This window comes from Pristis pectinata, chromosome 10 (assembly GCF_009764475.1).
Source record: "Pristis pectinata isolate sPriPec2 chromosome 10, sPriPec2.1.pri, whole genome shotgun sequence".
In the NCBI taxonomy this organism is placed as follows: Eukaryota; Metazoa; Chordata; class Chondrichthyes; order Rhinopristiformes; family Pristidae; genus Pristis; species Pristis pectinata.
In genome coordinates this window covers 28,401,788-28,424,526 of record NC_067414.1, presented here as the reverse complement: position 1 = coordinate 28,424,526, position 22,739 = coordinate 28,401,788, and the positions used below count along the sequence as shown (strand labels likewise).

Here is a 22,739-nt window from a genome sequence, read left to right as displayed (position 1 = left end):
GCCAGTCAGCTAATCCATGCTAGTACCTTTCCTGTAATACCATGGGCTCCTATCTTGTTTATTATGTGTGGCACCTTGTCAAAGGCCTTCTGAAAATCCAAGTAAACAACATCAAGGAATAGTAAATCGAATGGCCCTTGTTGTTTTATGCTGAGAGCTTCCTGCATTTTCTGTTTTTACATCAGTTTTCTAGAATCCACAGTACTTTTGCTTTTGTTTGGTTCCTGTTTTATTTCCATGCCATAGAATTACCTTCCACAACTCTACCACCTCCCTTGTCGCTATAGGTAATAGACAAGGAGTCCAAAAGCACTGCAATCATTATCTACCCAAGTGCTGAGAAAATCATCTCCAGCCCTCACCATAAACAACATACAAAAGTCCTGTCTTTTACTTCATGTGAATACAAAGGTTCCATGCCACAATGCTGAAGAAAAGCAGATGAGTTATCCCTACTGTCCTGGCCAACACTTATCCCTCAGTTAATACTTGCAAAGAAACAAACTATTCAGTCACTATCATATTGCAGTTTATTTAAACTTGCTGTGAGCTTGAACCTACATTACACTTGCAAGAATACAGTATTTGCCTAGAAAGCACTTTGCAATGAAAGGAAAGGACATGAAAGGACAAGCCTCTATTTCATTAACTCCTGATGCTCCCATGATCCAAATTTAGAATCCTCAGTCACATTTAAGCGCACTCCATCTCTGTAAACAAAGTACTTATTTTTCAATTGCCCTACCATTATGACACTTGCACATTTTCCTTTCACAGCTTATCATAAGCAGTTGTGCCTTCTGCTGCCTGTAACACAAGTTCTGGACTTCTCTCTTTTAAGATCCTCTTTGACCTGAAGAAGGGTCCTGACCCGAAACATTGACTGCCTGCTTTTCTCCACGGATGCTGCCTGGCCTGCTGAGTTCCTCCAGCATTATTGTGTTTGACAAAGTTCCTTATATTTAGTCTTTGAACTTGATATCCATTTCTATGAAGCACCTTGAGCTGTTTACTCTTCTTCCCATTTACCTTATAAAATGCAGGAGGCCATTCAGTGTCTATTGGGTCATGCTGGTTCCTTAGTGAGCAATTCCACTATTCCTGCAATTTATTTTCTCCCATACGTCCATGAATTCCTCTTTGAATAGTAAATGACTGGGGAAGGGGCGGGGGCCAGAACCAGCCAGTCTAAAAACCTTTTTAAAATGTTTCTTAATTTTTTTTGCTATTCAACCAGTATAGGTCTAAGTGCTTAAACGACCCCTGGTACTTCCTATTTATTTATAGAAACAAAGAGTTCGATATAGGCAAGTAAAATTACTGGAGCTGTTGGAAATATTAAATAAAAACGGGAAATGTAGAAAACAGGCAATACCCATGGATTAAACTTGTTCATGTTTTCCCCTTGTTAACTACAGAGAACGTCCTAGGTTAACGTACAGAGTCATCAACTATCACTTTGAGATGTTAATTTGCAACTTTCATTTAGTATAGCAGGAATGGGGGACGACAGAGATTTTACTTGTAACTGATAAATATAAAACAACACAAATTTTTCAAGATCACTTCCTTATTTGCAATGCACTTGAAGGATTTCCTGGTGGGCTCCACAGCTTCCTCACTCTCATTGATCACTTGGCAAACCTTGTTACTGCTTGAATTTACCAATGAGGGATTTAAACACAACAGCCGGCAGGTTCTGGCCGCGGAAGATGTTGGGCTTTGTAGTTTCTGCGGCGCTTGTGAGCCGTGGAGCGGCAGGGGCGGGAGGACTACAAGTCCCAGGCGGCGGCGCGGCGGGTCTGGTTTTTGGGGGGGCGGGGCCGGGCGTGCGCGCAGCGGCGGCGGTGTCAGGGGCCAGACCGAGGCTGGCGTTGTTTATTGTGGCTGGTGCCGCCATAGCGGTGTGAGAGCCGAGAGGAGGAGGAGGGGGGGACCGACCCCGCAGAGCAATCCATCGGCATCACCTCTGCTGCTGGGCGCGGCGGACTCGGCTAGTAGCGCACGGTCACCGCGGCGGACGGGGCTACCCTCCCGGGCAGATATTGGATTAAAAGCGGGGCGCGGGGCCGGCGAGAGTGAAGCCGAAAGAAACCGGTTTTCCTCGGCGGTGACAGGCAGCCGCCTTCTCCCGGGGCGGGGAAAAGGACCGTGAGCGACGACCCAGGGCCCGTGTTCGGTCAGCCGATTAACCCGACCTCTTACCTGCCCCACCCCGGCCGGCGCCATGGCCTGCGGAGCCACCCTGAAAAGGACTATCGATTTCGACCCTCTGCTGAGCCCCCCGTCGCAGTCGCCGAAGAGGAGGCGTTGCACCCCGCTCAGCTCGGCCGCCTCCCCGCAGAAGTACCTGAAGATGCAGCCGTCACCGTTCGGAGAGGTGACCCCCCGCCTCACCACAGGTCGGTATGGGCCGCGGGCTGGGGACGCGCATTGGCCAGCTGCCTGCTGACAAGTGGCGAGCTCCCTGCTTAGACTGGGTGTGTGACCAGCTCCGCCCTTTCAGCAGACCCTCTGTTGCTCCGGCTCCTCGCCCCTTCCTTCACCTACGCCACGATCACCTACCCCCACCTTTCTCGTTCCCCGGACTACCTGGATCACTGCCCGTTTTTCTTCACCCCACCCCTGGATCCACCCTTGTTTAATCAGCATCTCCTCTGCCTACTGTCCTTGTTGGATCAGTGCCCCCTCCATTCCCCTCCTGCCTTGTTCTAGGTGCGTGGCCTTTTGACCGCTGCTACCTCCAGATTACAGCCCCACGCCCTTTCTTTATACATATGTATATACACACACGGTTATCTGTCCAATCATTCCATTTTCCACCCTGAATCTGCCCAAGCCTGTCCTTAAATCATTTATTCCTCTCCCCACCCGCTTAGCAGATACTACCTTCCCCCTTCATCTCCTGGATATTTTCCTCAGTCATAGCGTTAAACAGCATTGAAACAGGCCCTTAAAGACCAACTCGTCCATGCTGACTGATCCTCTTTCTGGATTACTGTTTTCCATCCATCAGTCCTTCTGTACCACTGTACAGATCGTGGTTCTTCTTTGTTACTTTGGAATGCTACCCATTCCCTGTGTAATGTGGTTCATCCATATTACTCCCCCAATCCTACCTCCCTGCCCCTCTTCCAAAAGATTTGCCTTTCTTTCTACTGTTCTTCCCAGCCTTTTTTATATTCCCTTTCCTCCTTTTTCTATCTCCTTCTCCTGCCCCCTGCCCCCCCCCCCCCGCCCCCCAAATTCCCTCACACAGTCAGTTTGGGCCCTCCTAATCAGGGTGTGTGGTCCTGACTTGTCAGTGCACTGGGGCAAGGTTAATATCTTAAAGCTCCAGGGAGTTCTTTTAAAGGAATTGCTGCTATTGGGTGATTTGGCCTATGATTCAGATCTGCTGGGGAGAGTCTGTAGCTGCTTCCTTTTTTGTTTGAAAGGAACATATTCCCAATGTCAATTCAGTTATGAGAATCTTCACTTTGCTTAAATGTTTGGCTGCTGTTGTAACTCTGACCCAAAAAGGTCAAGTAGAATGTGCTTTTGGGAATGTTTGCTTCATTCACCAAATTTTGAGTAGGCCACGTGATATCACAACAATGCAAAAGAAAATCTAACTTAAAGATTAGAATCTATTTCAAAAAGGAAGTGTGATTAACTTAAGTATTTACTGATAAGGCTACACTGCTTTTTTTGGTAGGAAGAATTAACTTTTTGGTAAAACATTGGAGTGCTGTTTTCCTTTCTGTACAATGTTTTTGATTTGTTAACGGCTGAAATCCTAACATTGACTTGTTTAGGAATTTTCCTTCTATTAAACCTGTGTAAACTTTGGATTTGTAGCTCAAAAGTTTTAATGTTTATTTGGGTTTGTCGTGGATATTATTGCCTTCAGTTGGATCTGTCATTGGAAAGGAGAACTGATGAACATCCTGTAATATTGAAAGTTATGGGTAGACCTTTATTCTACGACTATTAGTTATATAACTATTGAAGAAAATTTCATAGGGGAGAAGTTAATAAGATCTGTTGACATCGAATACTCAGATGTACTGAGTTAGGTGTACTAGGGTACAGTGGTGTCACAATTAAATTACTGAACTAGAAATCCAGAACCTGGACTGACCATATAGAGGCTCAAGTTCAAATCTGTCCTGACAGCTTGAGGATACTTGTGAGTTTAAAATAAAAATCTCTGCCAGTGGCTAATGGAGAATACCAAATTGCAATAGCCTTATTAATGTTTATTGTAAACTGACAATTATTTGGAAATTGGCTTCATAAAAGCACCTAAGATTATTAAAACAGCCCTCTATACACTTCCAATTAAAAATGATACAGTTTGAATATGTGAAAAATCATAATCCTGGACAGTAATGTATTTCTACAATTGGGAGAACTAATGACCTTAATTTTTGAAATTGTATGGTGAGATGCATCCTTGAAAGCAAAGCACAATAAAGCAAACCATTGTTTAATTAAAAAAGGATTTATTCCTGGGTAGGTTGGAGATGATCGGTTGTTTTCTGTAGCTATTTCCACTTGCATCTTTAATGGATTAATATCCTGCTTGCATTTACTATAGTTTCTATTGCATTCTGATTTTGTTCAAGTAGACTGGTAAATTGACTTTGGTTTTCTGTGAGCCCAGCTGTGCACTCTTCCCTGCATCCAGCTCACTTTCTAAGACCATTGTTGTTAATGGACACTGATATTCAAAGAGGATGCTCATTGGAGCACCTTGCATTGCAGTTTGAGTACAAATGTGAGGAAATAACCTCTTGGCATCTGTCAAATCGTTTTAATGGGATTACCTCCAATGAGACCAGGTGACTGTTCTGTGGAACACCAGTGCTCCTTCTGCAATTGTCATCCTGAGCTTCTGGTTGCATGCCATTTCAACTTCCTTTCCCGTTCCCACACTGATCAGTCTGTCTTTGGCCTTCTCCACTACCAGGATGAGGCTAAATGCAAACGAGAAGAACAGCACCTCTTATTTGGCCTGGGTAGTCTGTAACTCAATGGTATGAATGTTGAATTTCCCAACTTCAGGTACCGAGGACTCTCTTGATCCACCACCTGGTGTCATCTGCCTATCACCCACACACTGCCTGCTAGGTCCCCTATCCCCTCACCCAGTTGGTTCCATCTGCCTATCATCCCTCCTTATTTGGTTCCACATTTCCTTCCTTGCTTTTCAGATTCCAACATCTGCAGCCCCCTGTCTCCATTTGTCCCCTTCCAGCTGCCCTCATTATCCACTCCACCACCCCCCCCCCCCCAAAAAAAACCTGGTCTCTCCTGCCTATTGATTCACCTATTGCCTGTCAGCTCCTTGCTTTCTCACTCCCTATACACTATCTCCCATCTACACTCCAGTCCTGATGCAGGGTCTTGACCCAAAACATTGACTATCCCTTTACTTCCACAGCTGTTGCTTGCCCTGCTGAGTTCCTCTAGCAGTTCACTTTTTTTTGCTTCAGACTACAGCATCTGCAGTCTCTTGTGTCCTCCTAATTCTAAACTCAACAAATATAGAGCTAACTTACTGTATCCATCCTTTTGGGACAACTCCTTTTGCTTCAGGAATCTAGGGAATCTATTCTGCACAATGTCCAAGGCAGGCATATCCATACTTGAGTGTGGGTACCTAAAGTACTTGCAGTACCCTATGTTGTGTTTTCATCAAAGCTCTTTTAAAGGTAAAGCGTGGAAACGGGTCTTTCGGCCCACTGAGTTCACAGCAGCCAATTAAGCTATACTACATTAATTCCACATCCTCTTCCTCCAATCCCCCAGATTCTACCACTCACTAGGGACCATTTACAATGACCAATTAACCTACCAACCTGGGATGTGGTAGGAAAGCCGAGCGCCCAGAGAATTCATGTGGTCATAAGGCAATTGTGTGCCTGAGGTCAGGATTAAACCCTGGTTTCTGGCACTGAAAGGCAGTGGGCTTTACTAGCAGAGTTCCTTACTATTTGGAGGCTGTATCTATTTCCTCTTTAATTGCCCCCAATAATCCAGTTTTAAAAGATCAGGGAATTGAAGGCTATGGGGAACTACTAGGAGATGGTGACTGATTTGCCCCAGGCATCATCTTATTGAATGTTGGGCAGGCCTGAGGGGCTCGGTGGCCCACTATATTTTTTCGTTCCTATGTACAGTGTGGAGGAGCTACCTGTGAGGGCAGATGTTTCTGTTGCCCTGGCCCACTAAACAATTGTCTTCTCCCTCTGTTTGGCTGTGTAGCTCTCTCAGCCCAGAGATTTCTCAGTGGTAATGAGCTCAGCTGAGAGGGGGAAGGTAGTAGCTTGTATCACTTCGAACAGGAGGTGATGAGAGATGCCATTGGATCTGGTGGTCATGAGGGTGCTGCTGGTCCCCAGCAATGGCTGCACATGCTGAGCTGCCAAACCACTCAACCTGGTCCTCCCAACATCAGTCCTAATTGGCCATCTCTCTGCACAGAGCTGAGGGATGACATTGCTGGATTTATGATGGATTCCCATTGCAGCAGTGGGCAAGGTAGGAGTTCACATGAATCATTATTAGGACTGATTCCATTGGTGCTCATTCTTGAGAGTGGGTCCTGGATGCTAAGTGAGACACCTGTGTATATGTATGTAAACCTTTGGAAGTGAGAGACATTGAGAAGATTGAAAGTTTGCAGGGTTGTTAACTTGTACCAACATTAACTTTTTTAAAAAAACTTGATTACCTGATAGTTTGTTCTCCAGTATTTGTTTCTTTGGCATTTTCTATGAAGACGGACACAAAGAATGTGTTAAATCCTTCCATTTCCTTATTCCCATTGTACTACCTTCTATCTGTTTATAAGAAGGGACTCTCTAGCGTCTTTTCTACACAACTGTAGAAGCTGTGCTTTTATGTTCCTTGCTGGTTTACTCCTATTATTGGTCACTCTAAAAGATTCCCAGTCTTTGGGCTTACTGCTTTTTCCTGGCAACTTTAAAGGTACCATCAATCTAAAGGCTTATAACTTCTGCAGTTTGGACACTTTTCCTGTTTTGCCTTCGCGTGCGCACACATGGTTAGAGTGGAGAAAACATGGTTGTTTGGAATGTAGAATGTTGAGACAAGATTTGTTAGGTGTGATGAGGGACTATGATGAGAATGTGGTGATTTTGGTGAAGATCTGTGGAGAAGCTATTGAAAAGTCATCAACCTGTAATGATACTTATTTCATGCCACAGATGCTAACTGACTTAAGTTTTTCATCATTCCTTCTGTTTTTCAGCAACTGCATTGTCTTGCAGGTCCATAATTTTGTTTCCTTTATCCTCCCTCTTCACACCTCCAATCAAATTAGCTGCAGTTAATGACCCTTTATCACCCTCTCAGCCTGCACCACTTCCTTTTTTCATCTGATATCTTTTGGTCTCCATTCTATCACACATATTCCATAGAGTCATGGAGCCTTTGTCCACCCACCCCCTTGTCTGCACTTAGTGTGTTCCATATTCTATCATTTTCTGATGAAAACTCGTCAGCCTGAAACTTTAATGACTTTGTTTTCATAATATCGTGACTAGTATAATGACTTGTTCCTGCCATTCAAATTTGGTTTCAAAGTCCAAAGTAAACAATTCTTGCTGTTTCTGACTGCCTTGTCTGGTTAATCCTTGGCATGATTGCTGGAAACCAAGTGACTTTCTTTTCTCCTATCCCATCCATTTGGAAATCATTTCATTAAGGGCAATACAAAATTAGTGTCAGTTAAACATGAATAATATTTACAGTACATGATACAATGCTTCACAGTCTATCAAGTATATCTGATGGCAGAGGTAGATAAAATCAGGCATTATAGGTTTGAAGTTCGGTGTTCTACTTTAATTCAAACCAAGACCATTTGGGGAACTCCGGGCAAAGTAAAACGTGTTGAATAAAACTTCATTTAATTTCATTTCTTTTTAACAAATGTATTGGTGCAGAAATACATTGGCCCTCATCCTTCTCTCCCCTATTTTGCCTAACGTTCACTTCAATATGGTTTGTCAAAATTGCCTTGCTGAAGCACAAACATTCATACTTGAATATTTCTTGTTACTGTTTTTCTTGAGGAATAACCATTTGATTAATTTCAGAATAAGATGGTGAGTAGAGCTGTTGAGTGCTGATATGTTGAATAATTTCTTAATGATTTTAACTTTATTGGGTTAAATACTTCTACATTCAATTTTTGTTTAGGTCCTTTTGTTAGTCGAGCATAAACTGTTTTTAAATGAGGATATTACATGGTTCTTTCCATTCAAATGAGTTTCTTTTTCAGAACAAATCCTCCACAACATAAAACAAGAGTACAAACGCATTCAGAAAAGGAGACATTTAGAAAGTTTCCTGCATCAGTCAGAGGGCAGTTGTTCAACTGATACACAGTCCCAAATCCCAGTTTTAAATGGACCAGCTTTGCAAGGTATGTGGTAATCCAGATTTCTTGCTAAAATCTATCAACTACTGATGAAGTTTCTTTATCTGCAAAAGTAAAGGTTGAGTAATGGAGATATCTAAGTGTAGATTGCAAATGTTGCTTCCTTGGTTTAAGCTGGATAACCTGGATCCACCTCTGGTTAATTGTCAAATGAAGTTGTAACATGCCATATTGTTCTTTGGAATGTGCTCCATATGTGTAATGTTGATACTTGAATGTACAAAGCTACATAACTGCACTACAGATATCTGTATAATTGTTTTTAATATCTTGGTTCACTTACAGCAGACTGGATATTGGGAAGTAATTTTTTTTTGTTTTGCAACTAATGTAACACTAAAATAACATAGCACTACAATTATAGTCAAGTGATTGTGATAGCAACATATTAAAATGACCAAAAGCTTTGCATCACAATTCACCTAGTTGAAAATGTGCATAAAACCACTCTTGTGTACAGTGTTCCCCTTCTATGAGAATAGACCTTAATGGTGAGCAGAATTCTATCTTTGAGCTTCTCTTGTGTAATATTAGATGTGTTCACTAGTTCAGGAAAAATTCAATATCTGAATCCTGCATAATCATTCTTTCAGACTGATCTAAAATATTTTGTAATTTATGCTTGTTTTAATATTTCTAGAAACTAGTAATATGCTTATGCAACTCTTGTTATTAATAAATATCCTTGAGTGGATGTGACTGTGATGGGTTTTAAAAACCCGTCAAAATGCAGCCTGCAATATCCTATGATTCTAAAGGAGATTACGGAAGATATTGTGGGATGCTGGCCATATTCCTGAAGAAATGGTTGGAATAGAAGTGAGGTTTCGGATAATCAGGGTCTTCCTAAAGTTTACAAGTTTGTGCTGTCTTGCCATTTGGATTAAATGAGCCTTACAACAGTGGTGAGAAAGTTTACTGGAGGGAATTCTGAGGGACAGGATCTACCAGCATTTGGGGGAGAAACAAAGCACTGATTAGGGGTCGTCAGCATGGTTTTGCATGTGGGAAATCATCTCAAATTTGAGGTTTTTTTTGAAAAGTGATCAAGAGGATTGACGAGGGCAGGACAGTAGATGTTGTCTCCATGGATTTTGTCAAGGCTTTTGACAAGGTCCCACATGATAAGTTGGTCTGGAGGGTTAGATCACATGGAATCCAGGGTAAACTAGCTAATTTGTACGAAATTAGCTTGGTGGAAGGAGGCAGAGGGTGGTAGTGGAGATCTTATTTTCCAGATCAGAGGCCTATGACTAGTGGTATACCACTGGGATTGGTGCTGTGTTCACTTTGTTATCTATATTAACAATTTGAATGAGAATGCTAATGTCATTAGTAAGTTTATAGACAACACCAAAATTGGTAGTGTAGTGGACAGCGAAGAGTTATCCAAGTCTACAAGCTGATCTAGACCAACTTGGGAAGTGAGCCAGAGAAGGGCAAATGGAATGACAGTTGTGAGGTGTTGGACTTTAATAGGTTAAACCAGGGCAGGATGTGCACAGAAAGTGCTCTAGGCCAGAGGGACCTTGGGGTAAAGATCCATAATTTGCTGAAAGTGGAGACACAGGTAGTCAGGATGGTGAGAAAGGTGCTTGGCACACTTGCCTTCATTGGTCAGAGCATTGAATGCAAGAGTTGGGACGTCATGTTACAACTGTACAAGATGCTGGTGAAAATGCACTTCAAATATTGTGTGCAGTTCTGGTCACCTAGCTATGGGAAGGATGCCATTAAGCTGGAAAGTGTGCAGAAACGATGCATAAGGATGTTACTGGAACTGGAGGGTTTGAGATGTAAGGAGAGGCTGGATAGGCTGGGACTTTTTTTCTCCCTGGAGCATTGGAGACTGAGGGATGACTTATTGAGGTTTATAAAATCATGAGGGGCATGGATAAGGTGAATGGTCAGTCTTTTTCCCAAGATGGGGAGTCTTAAACTAGAGGGCATGGGTTTAAGGTGAGAAGGGGAAAGATCTGAGGGGCAGCTTTTTCCACACAGGGTGGTGGGTATATGGAATGAGCTACCAGAGGAAGATGTCAAAGGCAGGTACAATTACACCGTTTTAAAAGACAGTTAGATGGTTAATGGATAGGAAAGGTTTAGAGTGATGTAGACCAAATGCACTGAACTGGGACTAGCTCAAGGAGACAACTTGGTCGGCAGATTGGGCCGAAGTGTATGACTCTCTGCTGCATGTCCAAAACCATACACTGCTGTTGACATTAACATAGTGAAACAGATGGCCCCATGCTATGAACATATTTCTAATCTGTAGAGTTGCATGAGCATGGAAGTTTTCACTTCACGCTACATAGAAATAGTTTCTGACACCATAATTCATGTTGATGTAAAGCATTTATGCCTGTACACAGCATAAAATGTAAAAATGAATTTGGAAGCAGCAGTGCATGTTTAGCTCAATTTTGTATCTTCCTAGAAATTGTCTAGAGTTGAAGCTTGCTGAGGTTTAATTCTTGATTTTTGGCTAATTCTACATGAAGCTATCAAATTCTGTTAAAGCCAGGAAACTTGCATAGCAGTGTTTTGATATGAACTGCTGTAAGATGCAGTGGGAGGCTGGTGGAGGAGTGAATGCTTGGATCTTGTTTCTACAATATCTGGAAAAATTATTTTACAATAAGTGTAAGTGACATCAAAGAGTATGCAAGGAAAACTGTTGAAAGCAATGGTATGTGAATTATTATTTAAACAATGGGTTGCAAGTGTACATTGAGATAAAATTGGTGTGAATATAGAAAAGGATCTTTTCATTGAGATATCTGGGTGGTTACAAGGGCTGATGTTTATTGTAGAATGGGATCCCTTAGATGAGGAAGAGAAAGTAGTGGGTCTACTGATGAAGATCTAAGTACACTCTGGATGTAAAATGGTCTCCACGTTGCTGCTGTGATTTTAATGGTGAAAACCCTGATTTATGTGTTTGAGGCAGGGGGTGGTAGGAGGAGAGGTAATGGGTGGATCGCCCTTGGAGCATGTAATTGATATTGGATATCTCAGCATTCCCAAATTATCTGCAACCTTGCTGTTTGCAGCACATCTGTAAAGCTTATCCACTATAAAGTCCTGTAGCCACTTGTATTTTGGAACTGTTTATAGAATGAACCTACTCTGCATGGTTTTTCAATGCAAGCCAGCAGATTAAATTGCAAAGAACTTGTGCTACTGTGCCAATTAATCAAATGACATCAAAGGATGAAACAATAACACAGTAAAGCTATTAAAAGTATAGCAATGCATTAGATGGGGGGGGGGGGGGGGGGGGGGGCAACCAGTTTTAGAAATGAAACTTGGGGAGTGGGTTGGTGTGTCAGTTGAGAGTGCTGAAGCGATTCAGTATAATTTAAATGACCAAGGTTTCTTCTAATGAGTTGTTGGGAAGAGGCTAAAGTGAACAGTATGGTGAAAGACACTGGCTTATTGTGTGGGTTGCTCTAAACAGTGGGAAGGTCCAGTTACTGCAGGAAAAGCAAAAATTAAATCCTAGGCCCTTGGAGCAGAATGTTAGATACAAAAGTTAGATGCTCTTTAGGAAAAGGTGAGTGATAACAGTACTACAGATAGACAGCCATTACCAGCAGCAGGAAAAATGCTAGGATCTATTAAATGGTACCCAGGCATTTAGAAAATAAAATCATTGGGCAGAGGCAATTGTGGATTTATGAAAGGGAAATGGTATTTGATGTTGAGATTGTAGCTAGCAGAATAAATAAGAGCATATCGGTGAAGTATATTTGGATTTTCAGAAGGCCTTTTAAGGTATCTTGAAACCAAATGAGAAATTGAATTAGTGTGCACAATGTTAAGTGGTTTAATATTGGTGTGGAATGAATATTAGTTGATAGATAGAATGTAGGAATAAACATTTCCACTTTGGGTTAGGAGGCTGTGATTCTGCAGGGATCTGAGCTGGGGCCCCAGGAGTGCCAAATAGGATATGGGGTGAGATGACCGGTGGACAAAGGTGAAGTAATCCTCTGATTTTGTGGGGGGGGGGGGGGGGGGGGGGGGGAGGGAGGAGGAGGAGGAGGGAAATACCATTTTTTTGAAATGGTGAGAGATTGGTGTTCAGGGGGATCTAAGAGTCCTTGTCCCTGAGTCACTGAAAGTTAATGTGCAGATATAGCAGCCAGTTAGGAAGGAACATCTTGTGTTGGCCTTTATTGCAAGAGGGTTTCAATACAAGGGAAAAGAGATCTGACTGTAATTGAATAAGTCCATTGTGAGACTGCAATATATTGTATACTAGTTAGGCCTCTTTACCTAGTCAAGATGCTTGTAAGAGTGGAAGTATAATGAAGTTTCAAGATGGGAGAGTTTGTCTTATGAGAACACATTAATCAGACTCTAGAAAAATGAAAGATCATACAGCATGGAAACAGGTCCTTCAGCCCAACTGGTCCATGCTGACCAAGATGTCCCATCCAGACTAGTCCCATTTGCCAGTGTTTGGCCTTCTAAATCTTTCCAGTCCATGTACCTGTCCAACTGTCTTAAATCTGCTGGAAACTTTTGTTTTAATATAGCTTAATGGGGTGAGGCAAGAATGATCTTTCCTTTGGCTGGGATGTCTGGAACCAATAATTGCAGTTTCAAAATAAGGGGTCAGCCAATCAAGGCAGAAAGGAGAATTTTTTTTCTGCTGAGGGTAATTATGGAGACTCAATTGTGGAATATAATCAAGATAGAGAGCAATTAGAATTTTAGTATGAGAATTGAGGGATATGGGGTTGTACAGCAACGTGAGGTAAAAGATCAGCCATAATTTTTGAATGGAACTGGTATGAAGGCTTATCTGCTACTATTTGTATGCTTAATTCCATTGTATAGGCTGTCTTATTGATAAATGTCAGAAATTGTTACTTTCGATTAAACTTGTACTTCTGGATATTGTTGGTATTGAGGAAAATGATCAGTTATTCAGAAATTTTTTGTGACTATTCCTAATTGCTGATTTATTTTAAAGAGCTATTGTGTTTAATTTTTGTCTATAATTGATTTGGTTTGTGACAGTCTCTTATCACAGCAAAAAATTGTTTAAAATGTGCTGCTCTCCCTGCATAAAAATACACTGTAGGCAGTGTATTTTTATTTTGCCCAGCCCCTTTTATTTGCAACATTTCACTTTTTTCCAGGGGTGCATCCCTTTGAATCAAGGATTGACTCATCACCATAGTTTCATGCATTCTAGACACTTTACACTGCTTCAAGTTTCTGGTCACTTTTTTCTATCACTGTCTTGTATATTTTAACCAACTCCATATCAACCAAAATTTTGTCCCTTTATGCTTCTGTCATTACAGACCTGAAGCAGTCACTTTATTTTAGGCAGCTGGTTTTATTAGTTCTGTTCTATACCAACCCCACTTCCTTAGCAGCCAGTCACTTATCCCCAAGTTATTTTCTCCTAATCTGTATGCAATTGTTTTGCTTGGCACTTCAGACTTGAAATGTATCCTGACCTAATTTTTTTCTGATGACTCTCAATGGTATCTGTTACTGTTCCTTTGGGAATAATTTAACAGATTAGGCAGTGTCTAGGGATGGAAGCATTACCTAAAATTGTTGAACAAATGAAGGCTGTAGTTTGCCTAGTTAAAAGATAAAATGGTGTTGGTTTGGTTATTGTCTGGTTCCTAGTATTCAAAAAAAAATTGCTTGCCTGAATGGTGCAGAACTTTTGATCTGTTGTCACTCACCTAAAACATTTGCCATTTCAACTGCTTTACATTAGTTGCATGATGTACTAGCTAGGGGGTCCATGCTACTGATGTCCCAAGGCTGCAGTAGCACCTCAGAACCTGTTTTCAACTAATTTGATCAATGAGGACAGCTGAAAGGGAATGTTACTTTCAAATTTTTCTTTCAGTTGCTTAGGATGTTTTAGTTATCAGATATGGGTGTTGGCAAAACTAGCATTTATTTCCCACCCTTTACCCTTAAGGTGGTGATGAACCATCTTGAACTGTACCCATTCTTCAGATGAGGGTACTTAAGTGTCTTAGGATGGAGAGTTTTGGGATTTAGGCACAGCAGTGATAGAAGGTATATTTCTAAGCCAGGATTATGTGACTTGGTGAGGAGCCTGCAGATAGTGGTGTTCCCATGTGATAGCTGCCATTATTCTTTAGTGGTAGATGTTGCAGATTTGAGAGAGAAGTTCGGGTAGCCTAGATAAGTAAATTTCCTCCATTTTGTAGATACAGTGCAGAAACCTTTGGCCCACTTAGTCTACAGTGATCATCAAACACCCATTTCTGCTGATCTTAATTCCATTTTTGGAGCACGCTCATAGTGAGAGGGAGAATTCAACACAGCAGCTGGGGTCAGGATTGAACCAAGGTCCCTGGCAGTATGGGACAGCTTTACCAACTGCATCACTGTTCCCTAAATGGTATACCCATCAGCATCATTCCACAGAGGATAGGATATTTGGACTACCAAACAAGCAGGCTGCTTTATCCTGGATGGTGTTAAGCTACATGAGTTTTGGACTCGTCCAGGCAAGTGGAGAATATTCCATCACTGTCCTGACTTGTGCCTTTTATAGATGGCAGAAAGGCTTAATGTATTAGGAAGTAAGTTGCTTTCTAAAGGTTACCCAGCTTGTGGTCCACTCTTGTTGCCTTTCTGTGGCTAGTCCAGTTTATTTTCTCGGGTGACTTGGTGGTTGTAGTGCCATTGGGTGTCAAAGGCAGGTGATTAGAATCTTTCTGTTGGCAGTGGTCATCACCTGATGCTTGTGGGGCATTGGTGTCACCTGGGTTTTGCTACACGATGGATGTTCTATTACACTTGGGTTTTTTAAGGAGGTTGTGAATTTTTGGAAGGACTATTTACAGGCAGCACGTGGTATGTTTTTAGTGTTCAGGGCTTTACTACTGTTGACTGTCAAACAGAAGGGAAATTCCTTTTTATAGTTCATACAAAGCTTTCATAACTAAAATACTGTGCATGTGATTCTATTTCCAATTGTTTGGCAAAACTACAGAATCCATATGTATAGTGTACTTTTAAATTGTTCAATCTCTTGTACTTCAGTTTCATAGCCTATTTTTCCTACATTTTAAGTAACTGCACTTTTTTTTACAGTAAAATTCTTTGTGGCACTGACCTCATGAAAGGCAATTTTTTGAATGCAAGTCTTTGCAATATTTTGGGTAAAATACACAGGAGCATTGTAGAATGATGGATGCATTAGGTTTCTGGGAAGACCCCCTGCCTAAAACGTTTGCTTCCTTTCATTAAATATTGGCTGACTTGTACATTGTTTTTTTTAAATAAACTGTAGGCACTTCATCTGGATCATTGTCACCACAGTCAAAGAAAGACCAGCCACTGTTCACATTGAGGCAAGTTGGAATAATCTGTGAACGCTTGATTAAAGAGCGAGAAGAGAAAATCCGCGAAGAATATGAAGAAATACTGGATACAAAGCTGGCAGGTAATTCTGCAGGGTGGATTCTAAAATTGACCTAAAGTTTTTGATTTGAAGGCATAATTAGGGCTAGAGGTGAATAAAGGCCTGGATGGAGCTTAGCAGTTTCTCTCACCTTAGAGGCACAAGAGACTGCAGATACTGAAATCTGGAGCAAAAAAAACTAATGGAAGAACTTGGTGTGTTGGGCAGCATCTGTGGAAGTAAGGGGATGGCTGACATTTTGGGACCCTTTTCCTCCTCAGATGCTGCTTGACAGAGTTCCTCCAGAAGCTTTCTTTTTGCTCTCCCACATTCAACTGTTCTCTTCTGGTTGGGATGGGAGTAGAGGTGCTGGTGTTGAAATAGCAGGGCTTGTTAGGATGCTTGAATCAATTGAATAGTACTTGCATCCATAGTTGGAGCTAGGAAATAGGCTTTTACCTCAATAGTTTGTAAATGATGGGTCTTTTAGTACTCGGTGCTTTCAGAAATCAACACTTCAACATCACATTTGATCTGTTGGGTCTGAACATATCACATCTTGTCTAAACTTCTGATAACAGCTTGGCCAGCGGGAAACTTGAATGTTGGTGGAAATTCTTTTGGTAATGCTGCAGCACTTAAATTCTGAGCAAGTCTTGAACCCTTTTTGCAGAAGCTTCACATTCTCCATTGGTCTTGTCCAATAGTAAAGCAGAATTGCTACAAGTAGAAATGGAGTGACTTTTGTTACCTTGGCTCCTAATTGGTGTGGGATATTGCAGCATCAGCAAGTGTTTTTTTTCAATAGCAAGAAAGATACCAGCTGGCCTTGCAGGAGTCAAATCTTTGTTTACCTTAGTGCAATTTAAAGGTGGTGGGACTAGGCCGTCTTAGGAACAGTGCCAAATTTTAGTGATGGGAATGCAAACTAAGCATTAATAACATACCACATATACTTGTTTCACTTCATAGCTATAAATTTGGTACAAACTTATTTTGCTGTAGCTTTAAATTGATAGCAATTAGGCTAGTCCTTGTACTGATCCATCTGTGTTAAGGAGCATATGTTTTATAAATCTTTGCTATATCATATGGTTTTATTTAATTTGATTCCTAATGAAGGTTTTGCTCACTTCAGCAAAGGGTGCAAATGCATTTCGCTTCCCATGACAATCTCTGCTCATGTAGTATGAGGTGGGTCTTGATAACCCACTTCCACTGGTTACACTAATTTGGATTGGCTGGACCCAAGTAAACTCATTGCAAATTGCACTACTACCAGGCACCAAGCTGTCTGCTTGGGGGGAAAAATGGTGCTTTGCAATGTCACTATATGAGAAGCAACTCCAACTGGGAGAGCAGCAAATTCCTACCCTGACAAATGGGGATAGCAGAGGGTGACAGTGGCATATCTCCAGTGACCCATGACAATCCTGATGCCCCATGATGTCCATGTGGAGCTTTTCCTCCCACATCCAAAATGTGTTGGTAGGTTAATTGGCCCTTATAAATGCCCCTAGTTTGTATCTGGGGGGGGGGATGTTGATGAGAATGTGGGGAGAATAAATGTAGGTGCCTAATGGTCAACTGTAGACTTGGTAGACCGAAGGGCCTGTTTCTGATCTGTATGACTGAGAACTGACTTGAGCGTAGGTCGTTGAACTCCTCTCTCCTCCATCAGCACCACCAAATTGTAGACTGTTTGCCCACCTCTTGCATAACCACCTGAATTTTTGTTATTGGAAGTAACGGAAAGCTGCTTCCCAAGAAGTAAGTTTTCAGTCCTTTTAGGAATGTAAGCCATTCATTGACTAGGGCAGCCTGTAATTGGGCTTACACCAATTGCAGAGGTTGTACCTGAACATTTTATTTTGAAAACTATAGCACTTGTAAATGGTAATTTGAAGTGCTGGATAGGTCACAGTATGGGTAATCAGCCTTGTGCACTAAAGCAGAATATTTTTTGGGCACTTGGCTATTTTGGTTCAACCAGAGTTTGCGTTGTATATCTTGTCACCTTTGGGGTGCAAGTGTTGATGTTTCACCCTAGCACGGTAGAGTTTCTGGAAGTATGGGGAAGGAGTGGTGGGTTGTCTAAGAGCTCGCCTGTAGGTTTTAGTGTCATGGAAATGAGGGAGGTGGGGTTGAGAAATAAGTTTCCTAGCATTCTTTAGCAGCTCGGAGAACCACCAAAAGGGCTTTTGCAATTTGTCAGGCTTAATTTTTGTGGTTTCCTGTCATGAGTCTCAACTAGAAAACGAGGTGTTTAGTTTGATTTCCAATCTGTCATCTTTGCTTGTCAGTAGCTGTTGAGGTAGAACTAGCCAATAAAGGCATTAATTTCATTTATGAACTCTAAAGATGGAGAGGTGCTGTTTGAGGGCAGGGTGGAATTAAGAGGTTCATCAAACACACTTTATCTATTTTGACAAGCTTAAAACAATTTATGAAATTTAAGTTTCTATTTGAATTTGATCACCGACATTTATATTCTAGTATTTGATATGGTGATTGTGTGATTTAATGACTTGATCTGAATCTTTGTTTCAGAACAATATGATACTTTTGTGAAGTTCACGCATGACCAGATTATGCGACGATATGGAGAGCAACCTGCAAGCTGTATGTATCTGGCTAAATGGCATTTTTAACTCTAACTCCTGGATTCCCCTTTTTAGTTTGTGGTGTCATATCCTTGACTGAGAGGACATGATCCTCCAGTTCAACACCCAGTTGTGTTGTGAGGCCTGAGGTGGTGACCATTCCAGTTTCTTGGTCTTCCTTGAGAAGGTGCATGTTTCTGAACTGCAGGGCTTGTACACTATCACCATTCCACCCAGCCCTGAAGCACTCTATCATGAGGCATGATCATGATGATTTGGGGGGGGGGGGTTGCCATGGGGTACTGTCTTAACAGAAAATTTCTTTTATAGGTACTGGAGGTGTTTTTTTAAAATATTATTTCTTGCCAGTTCATTTGTTCTATGAAGATTTTTGAATAAGTTTGCCTTTATTGTAGAGCTTCTAGTTCAATGAAATGCAAAACTTTAGATTACAAGATGAGCAGTGCCTAAAATGTCTGAGTTTCTCTTTTGCCAACCCCCCCCCCCCCCCCCCCCCCCCCCCCCGTTTTTTTTTTAACTTATATTGTGGTCGTTGGTTCAATTTTGAGGCAACCTGTTGATAGCATGGTCACAGATCAAAACCATGATATTGTCAATACATGAAGGCGTGCTGCCCACCCAGCCAGAACAAAATGATTGAACCCAGCTCACTTGAGCTTTGCAGCAGCAACTCTAATTGCTGTGCTGCTGTTGTTACCCTTCTAGAGGGTAACACAATCTCTTTGGAGAGAGAGACTGGCTGGCTTTTATCTTTAACAACAAAGCAAATTTTAAAATGTCTTAATCTAGTCTAGAAATTACACCTTTTTGTTTCCCTTTTCATTTCAGATGTGTCCTGAATTGTCGTGTTTCTGTGGAGTGCCCTTTTCCTTTTGAACACTGCAAGTTGGCTGTTTCTCTGAGACTTGTAGCAGTGCCATATTAACCACCTATGAGCACGGGGTGTTTTCAGCTTGTGTCAGTGGCAACCACTTTTCTGCAGCATATGTTTATTGGAGTGCTCCCTGATGTGTCATCACCTCTTATTGGACCTTCGCTAACTTGTACTTATAATTACCAGTGGCTCCCTCTGTTTAAAAAATTTTGCTGTAAAAACCTGAAAAGCTTTTTTCTTTAATTTTAATGACTTTAAAGGAACAATGCTGGTGTTCCAGAATGTCCATTTCACAATTTCAGCATTGTATTTTAAATGCCAGATTTTAGGGGAATAATCAGTCTATTACGGTTTTAGTAATGAGCCTTATTTTGCAAACTTCAACTTCTAGCTACCAAAATGCAAAAGAGGGCAACCATCTTTTTTATTCCTATTCCTTGTATAAGTGTTATATTTTCTCAAGCTGGTTTATTGGAGGTTTTGCCTTTTGTCTTAAAGTTCACATTGACACAATGCCAAGTTCATTATCAGACTTGCAAGTGAACAAGGTAATAGGTGGCTCTCATTTGTTTTTTTTTGCTTAACATTTCTATTTCAACAAATTAGCGAAGTATAATTCAACCCAATCATAAATGAACAATTCAAACTGTTGAATTAATTGCAACAACATAATGTTTCCCTGACATCCAGCAGGCAACTGAATGCAGCTTGACCTTGTTTCTACTTTGAATATTTACCTGTGTTAATATTAGACATGTTAAGTCAGGATGTTTTCCAAAAAACTGTTTCGATACTAGGTTTTTAAATTGTATACATATTTGACTGACTTTAAATGCAAGATTCTTGATTTCTAATATTACTGTGGGATTCCAGCAATTTTTAAAAAGAAATAACTTGCAAGAAACTAGGTCCAGTTAATCATTAAACTACAAAGGTCCAAGAATACTGATAATAAACATGCTTCCAAGAGAGCAGCTGTGAAGATGTGATAGCTGGTAGCAATGTCTTCAGTTACTGCACGGCTGAGATTAACATGACTGGAGGGCAAAGGTTTGCAAAGGCTCACTGTGCACTACAACATTTCTGCAGGCAACATCTCCGATTGAATTTTGGATAATGTGATTAATTATCTCTGCTGTTGGAATTGCTTGCGTGTAGCTGTGGTCACCTGTCAAATGAAGGGTTCAGAAGGGAGTTTGTTCTGAGGGAGAGGATAGGAAGGGGTAACTGAAGCTTCATAGTAAATTTGATTAAAATAGTAAATTTTATTTATTCTAGCAGTCTTTCAAAGTTTATTTCTGCATTTTGATGTACCATTATTTTACTGTTCTTTGTAGTGTAATGGAATTTAGTTGACAATAAAAGTTTACATCCAGATTTAAGGAGTAGTGCTTGAATTGATTGAAGAACACTGGTTACTGGAATATTGTTTATCAAAACATTTACGTCCAATCCAAGTGTACATTTTTTGCTGCTTACTTGGGTCAAATGCCCATGATTAATGGGTTAAGAAAATGCTGTGGTTAGGCAAAAGATTGACTGCTGAAGTTGCTGTAAATTTGAAATGTTGAAGTTCCTTGTTGACTTTATTTCTACTTTAGTCATTTACTCTTGCTACCATTAGATGCTATCATAGAGCAGTACAGGACAGGCCCTTTGGCCCACAAAGTCTGTGCTAAGCATGATGCTAAAAAAATTGGCTCATCCTGTTTAATGGGTGCACACTGCTCGGTCGAAAGGTCTGAGACTTGAAATAATTAGGCATCCAGGTTGCAATGTTGCAGCTTGTTGAAGATCCAAACTCGCTAATTCAGAAACTGCTTCTTCCCCCTCTTCTAGTCCACACCTTTGACTTTAAGAAAGCTACTGAATCCATTTATGGAATGGTAAATATACACAAAATATACTTGTCAGGTATCTGTCTAAACCTTAACCATCTCTCCTAAGATAAGGCCAGATTTATCTTCTGTACTTAAATTTGATATACATGTTAACTTTTTTGATCATGGAAATAGTTGTAGCAAAGTAAGAGACCATTATGCCCATGTCTGCTCCAGTGCCTATACAGCAAAAAGCTAGTTCTGCACCCTGCTATCTCTGGAGTCTTGCAAAATTTCTCTCCATAATTTTCAAAGTTCCTCTTTCATCATCAACAAAATAAACTGAGAATCTTTCAGCCTTGCTTCAAAAAGGAAATTTTAAATTTTGTCTTGAACTGGCAACCAAACATCCACAACTATATTCTGCAGAATAAAAGTTATTGCATGGAGAGGGGGAAAGAGAACATTAAACAGGTGTCATTTATTGTATCCTGTGCAGCCCCCTGTACATTGGTGAGACCTGACGCACTTCAAGCACCTTTGCTCTGTCCACTGCAACAGCCAAGACACCACCTGGTGGCCATCCACTTCAATTCCACATCCCACTCCCATATTGACATGTCTATCCATGGCCTCCTCTACTGCCACATTGAGACCAGATGAAGGTTGGAGGAACAACACCTTGTATTCTATCTTGGGAGCCTCCAACCTGATGGCTTCACTAATTTCTCTAACTTCCAGTAATCCCACCCCTTTTCAGGATTCCTCCTCCTCTGCCTCTTCTAGCTATCACTTCTCAGTTTATTACTTCTCTTTGGACTCTCCTCTCCCTTCCCCCCCCACCTTATTCTGGCTTCTGCCCTCTTCCTTTCCAGTCCTGATGAAGGGTGTTGGCCTGAAACATCAACTGTTTATTTCCCTCCATATATGCTGCCTGACCTGAGCTCCTCCAGCACTTTTTGTATTGAAACAACAGGGTTGACAATCAATTTGTATTGTTACATTTCCTTTTTAAGATTTTTTTTTCTGTGAATTTGCTCAAACTTACCTACATTAACCATGATTTGTGTTTAAGTTTTTGGAAATATAGAATCTTAATTGCTTTCTACTTTGATTTTAGTGTATATTTTCTGCAGTTCAATAGAAAAGCATCCTTGTTTTTCTCCATACAGCACTTGCTGAAATGATAGTTGCTTGAAATTCTGGATGTTATAATCACCCAGTGATTGTTAGCCCATTGACTTGAGGTGCAGACTTAAAGCAGTAATTTGCGCTGATGTCGATGTGATGCCAGAATATGTTGATGCATAATACTCAAGTTTCAGTACCATAATGTTGGTACTACAATGTTGTCAGAAATGAAATAAATGGAATGCAGTTAAGGTGGCTAAGTTTATTAAATGTGCAATTGTTTTGAGGTTGCATTGTCTGATTCCCATCCTTTATTTATATTTAAACTGCCAATTGGCAGACTTGAGGTTGCAGTACAAAATGAGCAATAATGAGGGGGGAAAAAATGTTTCTGGTTTTGACATTTTCAGAG

The 22,739-nt window shown here is 41.0% G+C and overlaps 1 protein-coding gene across 1 annotated transcript; it reads left to right on the top strand.

The window, feature by feature from the left end:
- Positions 1-1,657: 1,657 nt before the first annotated feature.
- akirin2 (akirin 2) lies at positions 1,658-20,753 on the top strand. The gene is made up of 5 exons (XM_052024771.1): positions 1,658-2,402; positions 8,297-8,440; positions 15,768-15,920; positions 18,429-18,500; positions 19,331-20,753. The coding sequence occupies exons 1-5, from the start codon at positions 2,228-2,230 to the stop codon at positions 19,339-19,341; spliced, it is 555 nt and encodes a 184-aa protein (XP_051880731.1). The 5' UTR covers positions 1,658-2,227; the 3' UTR covers positions 19,342-20,753.
- Positions 20,754-22,739: the final 1,986 nt, after the last annotated feature.